We start from the raw sequence: 14,946 nt of genomic DNA, 5'->3' as shown, positions 1-14,946 counted from the left end.
CTTGTGAACTGAGTATCATTGTGAAGCTCTAAGCTTGTTGAAAACATTGAAAGAAATGGAAATCAAGTACCGTCATACCTCGTCATACGACTGTTCCGTCATAAAAAATTTGAGAAACAAGAAAAATTGCAAGCAAATTTTTGCCTTGCTGTATCAAACAGAATGAGGATCTGAGCATGCAAGAGGCTGGTTTTCAAAAGGAGCCAAGCTGGAGGAAGATAATGAAAACAAACTTAGAATTGCATTTAGTGTAAGGTTAAAACTTGGGTATGTGCTTAGTATGCTAAATTCATTCAATTTAAAGTTTATATTATGTTGAGCGTCACAAAGGTGTCGTGTATCGCACTTGCTGCCGTCGAGTATTTCACACCGCCTTTGTCTCAAGAATTCGTAGTTTTTAAAACATCTCTTGAAACTACAGAATTATTTTCAAGTCACTTTAAAATCCCCACAGTATTTTGGCATTATCTCAAGAATTAGTAGTATACTGCAAACGCATCATGCACTAAGCAGCTAAACGAAACAGTCGAGTTTTCTTGAGCTCAGGCTTTCAAAGTGTAGGATCCTTTCCATGACAAGTTTTTGCACAACCAAACAGCAAAAAACTTGAAACAGTTGATGCTGCCTGTAGAAATTGCCGATAATTTGCCATAACATGCTAGTTGAATTCTCTACCAACCAATTTACAATGTAAGCAATCACTTTAGCTCATAATACAAAACCGATCATCTTAAAACAACTGCTGAAAGAAATATATTGTGTGCCCGTCAAAGGTCGGAGATTTACAGCTTTGTATGAATGTCTGGCAACAATGTGTTGTTGCAACAGAAAACCTGTCGCTGCTAGAAGGTGACGAAGCTACAAATGTTCTCCTAAATCTGTGAGCTAAGCCAGTTGTGGATATTTAAAGTTGCCCCGAGTAACAGGCGTTTTACATTACAATGTAAAATATCCGAATACATGGCTGTTTGAATTGCTTTATAGTGAATTTGTTGTTCATTTTGTTCAATCTATCACAAAATGCTACAAACTCTCAAGAGCAATAGTTACTGTAAACTAGATTGCCGTTCACTATATATGACTTACCGGCTGCAAATTTTGAGCAATTTCCTGTAGCATTGACATTAATCTACTCAGTAAAATGTTTTGGTTAAAAAATCACTTGCAACAGAGAAATTTTAGATAAAATTTGAGTAACAAATGATCTGCTGAATGTGTTGAAAGTCCAACTGGTAACTGTTTGCACTATGAGTGTCCTCATTTTTACTGATAGCTTATTCCCACGACCAAACGAGCGGATGCGAAGTTAGGAAGTTTTTATGATAAATGCATGTGCACACAACTTACGAAAATTATTCATCAACAATGAGACGAACCCTTGTTTGAAAATTTTGTCAACAAATTTAACCATCGTTTTGTAGATTAGTTAAAGTATAATAACGATACAAAACACATATAGGCCTATTTAAATATGTTACCAAGTCTTTGTAAATTATCGAAATTCTCTAAAAACTTACCCATCTGATCGGATTATACACAGATAGACAGATTTATTAGGACGAAAATCCTCACAAAACGCTTGAAAAGCTTAGTTTAATAAAAGTTAAGACCGGAAATTGAAACGGCGGTCGACAGAGAATAGAACCATCAAGTCATGCGCATTTCGTGAAAAAATAACGTGCACATTTCACCAGTCTATGGCATTGTTTACTTATAATCGAATTTATTTGAAGGTTTCTGTAATAAACGTAAACCATTTGAGGCGTTGACCGATTTATAGGTACGAAATTGTGGTACACAGTTTATCAGCTTGTTTTTTGTCTAATCACCGAAGGCTTCATTATTTACAACGTTAACCGAAATTCTTTAGAACTTATGTACAAGCTAGGGCTGAACTACAACGGCCCTTTATGACGAGAACCTTGTTTTATTTTGCTCCAGTTTGCAGAAAACTTTCAGACGCGTGAACGCTCATACTTGCTTTCTGTTAAAGATCGCTGCAAAATTGTGCATTGGTTTTCTATTATTACTGTATTACTAAGTTTGGATATGCTTTTTGATACTTCTTGATATTGTTAGCTATGACGTTTTTAAATGTAAACAAAATTGTTCATTGATTTTCTATTATTACTGTATTAATAATATTGGTTATTCTAATAATATCAGTGCATTTTACTTCTAATATTGCATTTCTCCTATTGCAGCGGGAGAGATATAAACATATAATCTCTTCCTTTCATTATTGCTGTTTGTCATGACCAAACACTTTTTTAAATAGATTTTCTAAAAATCTATATAAATACCACTTCTTGATATTGTTAGCTATGACGTTTTGAAATGTAAACAAAATTGTGCATTGGTTTTATACTATTACTATATTAATAATATTGGTTATTCTAATAATATCAGTGCATTTTACTTCTAATATTGGCCAATATTGCATTTCTCCTATTGCTGGGGTAGACATATAAACATAATATAATATTTTCCTTTCATTATTGCTGTTTGTTGTATGTAATAACACCCACACCCAGTACATTACAGCTACCATTGCAGTTATCCTATTGCACTGCAGTGCCATTTGTCTGCTAATATTGCATTTCTCAACCATCAGTACCCTTTCTTTTTTCCAATATCACTTTGGTCGTGGGCTGTATGACAGTGGAATTTATAGTGTATTAAAATGATATAATCTGCAAGTTTTTTGTGAGGTTATGTGATGTGCCAGTGTACATACAGCTTAACATTTTTTCGCTGCGTACATGACTGAATTTGTGAGCATCTTTTGCCCAAATTGCTAAGACTAGATGCCATGCTGAGTGTATGAATAGCCTACATACAGTAACATTGTGTCTACATTTATAAATAATGCATTTTTGCATAGGTAAGCCAATTAAAAAGTGTATTTGACAGTTGCACAAATCGCTTTAAAAAGGTGTCAATTAAGTCTTTGTTACTTGTAATAACTGCACTAAAAATGTTTTACGAAATTCTAAAAGCAATGAACAGTTGCATTGTCATTTCAACGCGGATAATAGGCCTATATCAATATATGTACCATTTCACCTTGGCAAGGATGTTGTTCTTCTTTTAGGATTATCACATCACCAAACCTCCCAATTGGAAATGCAACAACCCATGAACAGTGCATGTCAACACCTGCGTCACACAATCTTACCTCTACGCAAATTGTATGCTCAACACCTACCTCAAACAATTTTAAACAATCATTTGATAGCGAACAACAGTCTCACATCACAGCAGCTAAAGTTGTACGTCCTAAACGAAAATTTCGGCAAAAATGTAAATCACCTGTAACTTTCAAACAAGATGCGCGATCAATGGAGTATCCCGATTGTTTTGGATTTGATGAAACAAAGACCAAAGAAAGTGCGAGCATGGACAATTCTATTTACCCCTCAAGGCACACTAAGTTTGAGTATGAACGGCAGAATTCCTTGCTCAGTTTTGGCAGCATTTCACTTTCTCAATATGATGATGTTTTTAGTGAGCTTCCAGAAATGCTGGGTCCCTCAGTAAACCAGAGCAGCATTGAGAAGTCACCAGTTAAATCTCACCTAAGTGCAAAGCCTCCGTCAACTGCGGTTAAAAAAGGTTCGAAAGTTCCCGGGTTTAAAGGTGCATCAAGTGTGAGGAAAAAAGCAAAACACATAGGGATAGTGCAGCAAAGACAATCTTGCGTCGATAAGGATGGCACAAGAAAAACGAACAACAAAAGAGCATGTCCAGCAAGCCGAAATAGAACGTCAAAGAAAAACTGCTTAGAAAAATGCGAAGAAGGTGTTTTGTCGGAGCAAGATGTGGTGACTCGGTTTGAAAGTGTAGACATACAAGAGCATGCACCCGAATCAAGGTCTGCATCTCCAACACCATCATTTCGGAGTTTACCTGATTCTACGAGAGACTCAATTATTCGTTACAAATATGATTATGCAATCACGCCGAGCAGACAGCCCGATTCAGCAGATGTATACATAACCAAAAAGATACACACCTAGACATACACCTGCACACTCGATTTTATTCCATACAGTTGTTATAAATTACATATGTTGTACCAATTGTTCATATGTGTATACTGTAGAGTTGTATAGTCAGAGATAATATATTTTTATGCAACTTTATACATCATTGAGATAGCAACACAATTGTTATTGCACACATGCACTCATTCTATACATGAAAAGTGGTTTGTAACAAATATTTATACATTGAGTAGTGATTGGTTAATTGTCTGCCAGTTTTTGAGTAAACCAGAATACCAACCAGTGAATTGAATTTTACTATTTGTCAATTGTTCATCCCTACATCATGCCGCCCATACCACCCATTCCACCCATGCCTCCCATACCGCCCATGCCTCCCATACCACCCATTCCAGCTGCACCTGCTGGCTCTTCCTTTGGAATTTCTGTAATAACACATTCAGCTGTCGATAGCAGTGAGGCTACTCCAGCGGCATCCACAAGAGCTGTCCTGATTACCTGCCAATGACAATGCGTTTGGTTGTGAAAATTTATTTTACCAAGTTTATTTGTATCACATGTTACTGCTGAGGAAGACAAAGAGTGACAGCCAGAGAAATGACCTATTGCTGACTTTGTGGTCGAGTCAGAAAGTGATTTTTGTTCTACTTATCAGCATGCTTGCGCAAAAGTAGCGTAAATCAATGACAACAATGATTATAGCGATGTAGCCTACTATCTTAATAAACATGAACTTGGCTAAAGAAACTTCAAAATAAAAACCAAAACATACTACGGACAACGCTGCTGTGTCAGTCTGTTTTTCTTACAATTTTGCATAAATTTGTTTGAGACTGCCTAACATCCCTTACAAATATGTTAATGAGTGATGTTATCGCACCCACTTTTCCAATTTAACATTGCTAAGGAATTCAGGTCTACCGTATGCTGCAGTTTATCAGTGAGAGCAAAAGTTTATCGCTGTTATAAGTCTGAGGATCTGATAATTTAATGTTTCTTGAAATTTTGTTTCAACATTACCCGAATGGTACATGCAAACACTGATATTCTTAATCACACTAAAATATAATAGCCTATTTTAGGTATATACGCTTATATCAATAATTGAGTATGCATAGTAAAATACACTGTCGGCAACATTTGGCCGTACTATTGGGTAAATGTGAAAGAGGATGCAAATCTAAAGATGGTTTTAACAGAAACCAAGACACATTAAACCACATTTAAATTTGAAGCACACGCTAATCTTAATCAAGGCTATTTGTTCTGGCACTACATTGTCCTACCGTGCAAGATAAATACACAAATGTCAGTTTAACAGCAATTAATTTTAGTACTCAACATGTTCAATTTGTAATAACTAAAAATTTCAGAAAGTGAAGTTGTTCTTAGATCAGCTTACGTCCCGATTGAACAAAAAAATCGCACCACCTAAATGGAGTTTTTATTCTCTTAAAATCTCAAACAATCGGGAACCTGTTGCATGATAGGCAGGAGCTCTTGAAACACATCAACATGAATATTTTACCTTCGTTGGGTCAACAATTCCTGCCTTCATCATATCAACATGTTTCGAAGAGAGTGCATCATATCCCATATTGCCACCAGCCTTTGTTACAGTTTCAACTACTTCAGCTGGCTCTATTCCTGTGTTCTTTACAATTTGGGTGATGGGTACAGTCAGAGACCTTCGTACGATCTCAACACCTGGTAAACACACCCAAACTTGTAGCAATATCGGTTCGAAAAAGTACATATATACATTCATATTCATATATATATATATATATATATATGGGAAACATTTAATCAAGCCATACTGATTCTATAACATACACTAGATAATCGGCACAAAGATTTATCCATATTTAGCATAAGGAAACATTGAGATCTGTACAATAAACTATTTAAATGCTCTTGCATACCAGTAAAACAAATTTGTCTGCTTACATCGAGCTTTGCGCAAGAGATGAGCATATAACGCATCATATCAATAACTAACACGCTGACCATGTGTTAAGCAAGGTGAAAACTATGTTTTTATTGTTCTCTAGATGATTTGGGTAGATCATTGTTTCTAGTTGATTCGTCTTTAGCATTCATTTCACTTCTTGTTGAACTGCTTGTCAATCGTTGCCAACAAGCGTTTAACTTTGAGACTCAGACTAAGTTTGGATAATTTGAAAATGGGCCATCCTAGTATAAGTGATAACAAAATTCTGTTCAGATACTGACGAATTGATATTTATCATATATGCAATTTGTTAAATATTGCTACATTATGATTTATGTACTGCTATAATCTGCTTACAAACCTCTAGACATCTACATGTATATAAAATGATGCGTTTGATATCTAACAATAACATTATGATGATTATGTCGGCAAGCAGTCAGTTATTTAATATCTTGAACAGACACGGAACTGGAACTCTGACCAGAGAATACCTAGTTATAAAAACAACACAAGGCTAATTAATAACTATTTATCAGTGCGAAATCTCTTTAAAGATTCACTTAACTTGCAGTTGCGAAAATAAGATCTACACCTAGTATAAAAACTGGCAATGAGCAATCACTTAAATTTGGGTCAAAAGCATTATGATTATCGTTTATAGATCACTTATTATCCTGACGATTTTCATTATATTAATAAGAATAATATACATACATACCTCCTACATTTTATTTGCTTATTCCATGCTATATACATGTACATGTATGCAGCTGGAAATAAAAATATAATTACTATATATTCTTATTTCAAGTCATATTCAAGTATATGGTTTGAAATACGCAAATAAAAATGCATGCGGTGTGATTATATCTGTAAAGATTGTTGTCTTCAACCATTAGGAAAATGTTTAGAATTTAGCCTATATAATCATTCGAAAACACTTTACTGCTGTTTGGTTTACATATTTGAAATCTGGACAAAATGAGGATTAACTTAATATTTAATTTATGGCTATCGACTAAATTCAAGAGTAACAATGTTTTAACTGGGAAATTTAGTATTCCAACCAAGGGGGTTCAGTTTATTTAGCACACCGCCGTATTTAGGAATTGTCCATTAAGGAAAGCAGATAGGGTGTAGCAATTAGTAGGTAAACCTACTGTAATAAATAGATAGATAATATAGTCTTTAACTCTGAGAATGTAAGCTTCGAATTACTATATATACCTTCCTCAAGTCTTTCCTTTTTATATTGCATATTTTTTACATTTGATTTTTGATTACCTTGAAAAGCCTCTCCGCTTTCACTAGTTTTAGGTGTTCTAGTCATCGCACCACTAACTTTCATCCTCGCAATAACTTGACAGCTTCGTAGATTTGTTACAGAATTTATATATAGTTGCTTGTTTGTGTTTTTTATTGTGTTTAATTATAAGACACGCATCTCGTAAGTTCCCAATATTGCTAACACTTGTGCCAATATCCTTGGGACCCATAATCTTAAACATACGCAAGGAAGCTACGTATAAGCACTGTTTAATACATTCTGGCACATCAGCACCCCGAAGGGTCAGTCAGCATGAAATTAACTTTAATAGCGTTCGTCTACCACCTACCCAATTTTTGATCCTCATTGTCAACTTTAATTTCATCAAGGCAAGGCAAACACCGGAGCAAAGCCACGCCTCCTCCTGGAACAATGCCTTCCTCCACAGCCGCTCTTGTGGCATTCAATGCATCAGTAATACGGTCTTTCTTTTCACCCACCTCCAGTTCACTGTATCCACCGACCTGTGGAATAACAACAGTAACACTTGTATCAACAACACTAACTCTCATACCAACAACACTCGGGCTGGTTGTATATTGGGCGATGAAGCTACATGCTCAAAGCAATTTTTAGAACTTTTTCAACTTCACAAGATGCAACAAAATTCAGAATGACAAATTTACCATTTTTCACATGATAAACAAGTGCTTGATTTTAGCAAAATTTGCTAATATAGCACGGTCAACGCTAAAGCATTCTGAACAAACAAAACACTAAAAAATCAATGCCGGTGTTAGAGAAAAACACTAGGTTTTCAAGGCCTGGGTAGATCACTTTGTATCACTTTTTATTTGGCTATCGCGGCCATCAACAATTATAATAAAAATGCACTCTACGACAAAACCAGCAAACCTTTATAAAACAGATACCAGTTTTAATAGTCTGTGATTGTGAGATGCAAATCAATTTATTGCTAATAATGCAGGATTTTTGTAGATTGGAAATATGTAAGTGCATCTAAGTTCATGACAGCAAACAAGAGCGTCATGTCAAAGTCTGGATGTGTTTTTTACTGATGATCAGAGCTCATTACCATGTTAGCAACAAAGGTTAGTATATTATCAAGGAAAGATAATATACTTGACTCTACATAAGATGAGCTACTCTCAGTGTTTTACACCATAGACGCTGCCTCCTCTTATTTATTTCGAGTCTCACCTAAAGCTAGCAAGACTGACAGAATTACATATTATATAATATATACAGGTAACATATGATTTAGGTTATTCATCTGTCTGACAGGTTTACGAGCACCAACCTTGAGCACAGCCACACCCTTTGACAGTTTAGCTAGTCTCTCATTCAGTTTCTCCTTCTCATATTCTGATGAAGTTTCGGATATGGCATCTTGTATTTCCAACACTCTCTTCGTAATTTCCGCGGTTTCTCCTCCTCCCTAGTAACACATCGGGCACATGATTACGAATTTGCTTTTAAGATTGCCGACTGTGACATACAAGCTATCAATTCAGCTTGCCAGCAGGTAGTACCTACTACCTACCCTCATAAGAGGTGCGTCATCCTTTGTTACAACTACTCCAGCAGGTAGTACCTACCCTCATAAGAAGTGTGTCATCCTTTGTCACAACTACTTCGGCAGCTGAGCCAAGGTCATGCAGCTGAACATCATCTAACTTATGGAGGTCAGCTTCATCGTTGAAGACAATAGCACCGGTAGCTATGGCCATGTCCTTCACGGTGTTTTTCCTGTTGTCTCCAAAACCAGGCGCCTTAACTGCACACACTTGCAGGCCTATTTTTAACCTGCATAAATAAAGAACTAGGATAAAAAAGTTTTCACAGCAAAACCGTATCCAGGTACTGGCAACGTGGCAATCAGTAAACGTCAGGATTTCTAAAATTCACAACTACCTTAAACATGGCGGCAACATGAAGTTTAATTTTATCTCATAAATGCACAGAACAAGTTACCTATTAAGCACCAAAGTACTAAGGGCCTCTCCATCGATATCTTCGGCAACTATCAGCAATGGCCTCTTCTCCTTCATGGCACATTCAAGGGCTGGTACAAGACTCTGCACTGTAGATATCTTTTTCTCCGAGAAGAGGATAAGGGCATTTTCAAACTCACACTTGGCACCTTAGGAAAAGAGGGACAACAGTCTGTCAGGAACATTAGAAAAAATGAGCATTTGAGGTCTCTAAAGTAACCAAATAAACATAAGTGTAAATTTGGATATTAGTGGTCGCAGCAGACTTTGAATAACTGCGGAATGAAATTAGCAGCATGAGCAACCTGATACAAACCCAACTTTATGCAGTTAACATATATAGTTAACAATGACTAAAACATAATTGTATTCCTGTTAACATTAACGGAACAGAACTAAATTGAGTAAGTACTGAATGCTTATTCTACACAAACCACTGCTTCACTTTATCAACTGTAAATCACTCTATTTGAACGTCATGGCGTTCTATTTTTCAACCTTTCCACTACAGTGGGGTTATATCAGAGATGACGTCCAAAATAAGAGTGGCGCTGTATGTATCAACTCTTCTACGCTGACATTCTATTAGAGGTGGCGTTCATATAAGTTTTACGGAATTCATGAGCGAGCTTGATTGGTATACCACACGATGCTTGATTAAGCAAGACCTACAGTGTACCTTTGGTTTGATTGATGAAATACGGAGAAATATATCCTCTGTCAAACTTCATTCCCTCAATAACCTCAAGTTCATCAATGGTGGTTTTGCCATCCTTCACCGTGATAACTCCCATTCGACCGACCTTTTTCATTGCTTCTGATATGAGTCCGCCAACATTTGAGTCACCATTGGCTGAGATGGTCGCTACCTAAACAACAGCAAGACAAATCCAAACTTTCTAGGATTTGGCCATCAATTACATTTCCTTTAAAGGTTTACTTGCAATAAAATTGACATTACAGTTATTTGGTATCAAAAGATTCATCATGTCTTACTCTGCTGTGTTGTAGGTGCAAAATATGTGGAAATGTGATTAAAAGCTCTTAAAAGCGAACAGTTGATCGCCGCCATCACAAAACCGCTGTAGATTAGAATCTCTTTCCGAAACGGCTCAAATGGGAAGTAGTTGAACGAGATGGCTTCTGTTTACACTCATATCACGTATTCAATAAAAACCATGTCTAATGTCCTTACACCTCTATTTCATCGTCATTGTGTTGCTGTCACTTTCAGCACTGATATCTTATAACTTACCGTAAAAATTTGGTTAATTTTTTAACCTTAGCTCGAAGGAGTACATATCATTGTCTGATAAACATAACAAGCCTGTTGGTCACCTGTGATAGTCGAAAAATGCTGCAGAAATTATCCGCGTTGTTAGACAGGAAGTATGGGTTACATGATCAAATTACGACTAGACGATTAGACCAAGCCGAAACAACACTGTAAAGTAGCGAGTATCTATATTTTATATGGGCTTTTCGGTAAAACCTGAAGTGTTTGTCATAAACTAGTGCTACAAAAAGTTTTATAGTGAGCCTTTTATTGGCCTTTCAATTCACGTGAGAACATCACTAGGTTAACACAATAACCAAATGGAATGACTACGCCAGAGAAATAAACTGATTCCGATCTACGGAGGCTTTGTGATGGCGGCGATTAACTGTTCGTTTTTAAGCTTTTAAGAGCTTGTAATCAGATTTCCACATATTTTGTACCTACAACACAGCAGAGTAAGACATGGTGAATCTTTTGATACCAAATAAATGTAATGCGAATTTTGTTGCAAGTAACCCTTTAACAAAATTGCTTCATTGGATACAATTGTCACTGCTGGAATTTGTGGGTTTTTCAATTATATGGTATATTAGTGTGTTATACTATCATTACAATGCTAAAAGTATAGGAAGTCTCTTTGTCTATCTAAACATTAATTTCAGGTTCATCCTGTAATACAATTAATCATCTTGCCCTGGTAAATATTTGGCTAATGCAAAAGCTATATCATAAGAATTATCCGTTGAAAAGCTGCTCAATAAATGAATGATTGTGTAAAGTTGAAATTTTACAGTTAAACATGAATACTTAATGTCATGCAATAGCTGCTGAACAGTCATATTTAGTGATAATTATATTTTGTGAATGTTTAAGGTTTTTGTTATCAAGCTTCTGTGGTAAAGCAAGCCTTCAGCTGGTTGCTGTTGCCAAGTCACTAGACTTTTCTTTCTTCACCCAACAGATGTAGTTCAAGGTTGACTTGCAACAAAAATCACATTACAGTTATTTGGTATCATAAGATTCACCATGTCTTACTCTGTTGTGTTGTAGGTGCAAAATATGTGGAAATGTGATTACAAGCTCTTAATAGCTCAAAAACTAACATTTAATCGCAGCCACACGAGACCGCCGTAGTTTGGATTCGCTTTCCAAAACGGCTCAAATGGGATGTGGTTGTTACAGAATGGTTTCTGTTTACACTTTTATGCAACCTTATTCGTCGAATATTTTCACAAATCTACTTCACGCATTCAATAAAACCATGTCTATTGTTCTTACGCATCTGTTTTATCGTCATTGTAATGCTGTCACTTTTAGCAGTGATATCTTATAACTTACCGTAAAAATTCATTTAATTTTTTAACCTTACCTCGAAGGAGTACATATTATTGCCTGATAATCATAACAAGCCTGTTGGTCACCTGTGATAATCAAAAAATGCTGCAGAAATTATTCGCGTTGTTAGACAGGAAGTGTGTGTCACATGATCAAATTACGAATTGACAATTAGATAATGCCGAAACAAAACTGTAAAGTAGCGAGCATCTATACTTCATATGGGCTTTTCGGTAAAACCTGAAGTGTTTGTCATCAACTAGTGCTACAAAAAGTTTTATAGTGAGCCTTTTATTGGCCTTTCAATTCACGTGAGAACATCACGTGTTAACACAATAACCAAATGGAATGACTACGTCAGAGAAATAAACTGATCCCGATCTACGGCGGCTTTTCGTTTTTGAGCTTTTAAGAGCTTGCAATCACATTTCCACATATTTGGCACCTACAACACAACAGAGTAAGACATGGTGAATCTTTTGATACCAAATAACTGTAATGTGAATTTTGTTGCAAGTCAACCTTTCAGTATTGCTGACATATTAAAATTATCAGTGGCAATATTGGATGTGACCAGTTCAAGCAAAGTTCATATTCGGGTTTGCACACATGCACACGTAACAGGCACGGCATATCGAAAGACGTACATACACTTGACAGCTTCACAAAATTGTCCAATATTAGCAATAAACTAGTATTTCATAGTAAAACAGACGGTAGGATAAGAATTTGGAGAGCCACCTGAACTTTCGACAAATACAAAAATTGAAATCTTTAATAACTCGGCGCACTCGACTACCAAGCCAAGATGTTAAAAAAGCAACTCGACAGTAACTGAAAGATACCTGTGCAATCTCTTCAGGTGTGGTGACAGCTTTGGACAATGTTTTCAATTGGTTAACACATGCATCAACGGCTTTCATAACTCCCACTCTGATCTCTACAGGATTCCTACTTGATCCCTCATCTCTTAAACTAGCAAAACCCTCTGTAGCTATTGACCGTGCAAGGACTGTCGCACATGTTGTTCCATCTCCTGCCTACACCAACAAATCTGGCATATAAACTAAATAGAACACACAAAAACAAAAATGTCAAAGTAAAATAACAGGAACACTTGCTAGAATATAAAGGATGGTAAAAGAAAAGAGAGTAACATTTGTAACTCACTTGTTCATTGGCATTGTTAGCTACGTCCTGCACGAGTTTAGCACCGGTATTTTGATATTTATCAGAAAGTTCAATTCCCTTTGCTACAGTTACACCGTCTTTTGTGATCTTTGGACTTCCCCAGCTTTGCTCAAGGATGACATTTCTTCCCTACAAAAGTGTACAAAAGTTTCATCTACTCAGTTAACCAATGGTTTGGCAATCTGGATTGATCCAAGAGAGCACAACCTCCTGTCCTTACCTAACAGCACGTTTTAGTTAGTAAAACGAATTAATGAAACCATAAGATCTAATATTGATAGGTGGCCGTAGTCATATAGGATTAACTACACATCGAGTTTGCAGCTTGATGTGTTTGTAGTAAGATGGGATAGTCTTCAGGCTAAATGTATTGCAAGTTTTTTTAAAGCAGACTGAAGGTGAAATTGCTTAAATCAAGATGGCATGAGTAATTAACTGATTAAAGTTTATTGGCAAACAACAAACACATTTAAAAACAGGAAATGAGACAGCTTCATCTCCCTGGTCTAAATGGTAGAACATCATTCTTACATCAAATGCTAAAAATTGTGCTGCTCATGCAGACAATTGCATCTTATAGTACAGTGTTTTATTAATAGTCTTGGTTTTTAAGAATGAAGTGAATTGACAAGTTATGGAGCAAATTAGCTGGTGAATGGACGGATATTGATGCTGCAGCTGACAGTAACGCATTCGATGAATTAGGATGTTTGATAGTTCTGTCAAGATTAGCTAGCTGCTTGTCAATAAGCATGACAAAGCTAAATCCGTGACACCACAAGTGGTTTAATAAATTTTTAATAAAAACCAATTCGACTGATATAACATGAAAAACTATAGGTTTTTTTAGTAAGCTGATAAAAATGAATATCAAAAAAGTATAAGTTATATTACAGGTGATATTATAAAAATAATTGTAAGATGTAGATGTCATGAGTGTAAGATTACGTCTGTATTCGACACATCCTACTTTGGAGATGTGTACTTTTGGAGACAATTAATTGAAAAGTTGATGCTCGTACTACCATTTTGCAACGCCTCTATTTCAATTTTAGTTTGCTTCCGCCTATGCATGCGAGCATAAAAGGACCTGTATGTTGCACAACAGAAGGCTAGAGTGGAAGGTTATCACATTACCTTAGGGCCCATTGTTAATGCTACAGCATCTGCCAACATGTTCACACCCTCCAGCATGAGGACTCTCGCATCTTTGCCAAATTTTATGTCTTTGGCATAATGTCTGTGTAGTGCTGTAGTAGGAAGTCTGCTTATGGCAGAGGCAGATCTAGCAATCAACGGAAGCCTATACATGATGCTGTTCTGAAATGAGACCAAACATGCCACCATAGCTGTAAGTACAATTTTCAGTTAACTCAAGGCACATGAACCATCCAATTGATAATCGTCAGTGAATCAAAGAATATTGAAAAGATTGTTTTAAAATATAACTGATTTTACGCGTCAATAAATAAAAATGTTTGAAAAATATAAACCTAGTCCATATCACTGGCTTAAATAGAAACCATCGGTATATTACTAATTTTTTGATACGGGCAGCCTAGCGATGTCAGCCTAACCTGTATTTAGTTGAAAGAATTTCGAGTTCAACTAAAATGTAATTCTATATAACGCAAACATAATCCCGTCTACTCACGCTGTCACAAAGACAGCCTTATTACGTTAATTTGACCAAGTATACTAATAAATATAAAACTTTAACAGTTTTAGATAAAACATTTGCTACCTGTACGCAACTAAACATTGACATTACCTTATTCACTCAACAAACGCAAATGCCTAACGTCACCAACAATGGACAGGGTGGAGAGGAGAACCAATCTGCAAAACGTGCTTCAGCCCGGTGATAGCTTAAGATCTTTCGAGACTGATCGCAC

At 36.2% G+C, this 14,946-nt stretch overlaps 2 protein-coding genes across 2 annotated transcripts in view; one reads left to right on the top strand and one right to left on the bottom strand.

The window, feature by feature from the left end:
* The window catches only part of LOC137395021 (uncharacterized), a 22,469-nt gene extending 18,170 nt beyond the window's left edge, over window positions 1–4,299 (top strand). The window contains exon 15 of the mRNA XM_068081806.1: window positions 3,095–4,299. Coding sequence (XP_067937907.1) covers window positions 3,095–4,019 — 925 coding nt within the window. The 3' untranslated portion in view covers window positions 4,020–4,299. The remainder of the gene's footprint in view (window positions 1–3,094) is intronic.
* Window positions 4,025–14,946, bottom strand: LOC137395022 (chaperonin homolog Hsp-60, mitochondrial-like). The gene is made up of 11 exons (XM_068081808.1): window positions 14,823–14,946; window positions 14,189–14,371; window positions 13,031–13,180; window positions 12,706–12,900; window positions 9,926–10,115; window positions 9,227–9,395; window positions 8,851–9,058; window positions 8,553–8,690; window positions 7,581–7,755; window positions 5,536–5,714; window positions 4,025–4,505 (listed from the first exon to the last, which is right to left on the bottom strand). Exons 2-11 carry the CDS (start codon window positions 14,360–14,362, stop codon window positions 4,326–4,328), a joined length of 1,758 nt encoding a protein of 585 aa, XP_067937909.1. The 5' UTR covers window positions 14,363–14,371; window positions 14,823–14,946; the 3' UTR covers window positions 4,025–4,325.

The sequence above is a fragment of the Watersipora subatra genome, chromosome 4 (assembly GCF_963576615.1).
Source record: "Watersipora subatra chromosome 4, tzWatSuba1.1, whole genome shotgun sequence".
In the NCBI taxonomy this organism is placed as follows: Eukaryota; Metazoa; Bryozoa; class Gymnolaemata; order Cheilostomatida; family Watersiporidae; genus Watersipora; species Watersipora subatra.
This window is presented reverse-complemented; position numbering and strand designations above follow the sequence as displayed.

What these genes read in the sequence shown, in the direction of transcription:
- LOC137395022 (XM_068081808.1), bottom strand. Translation starts at nt 14,362, where the DNA reads ATGTATAGGCTTCCGTTGATTGCTAGATCTGCCTCTGCCATAAGCAGA. An exon ending in TTTCATCAATCAAACCAAAG is followed by an intron (nt 9,396 to 9,925) that starts GTACACTGTAGG and finishes TCTTTTCCTAAG; the next exon opens with GTGCCAAGTGTGAGTTTGAA. An exon ending in ATGACACACTTCTTATGAGG is followed by an intron (nt 8,691 to 8,850) that starts GTAGGTACTACC and finishes ATGTGTTACTAG; the next exon opens with GGAGGAGGAGAAACCGCGGA.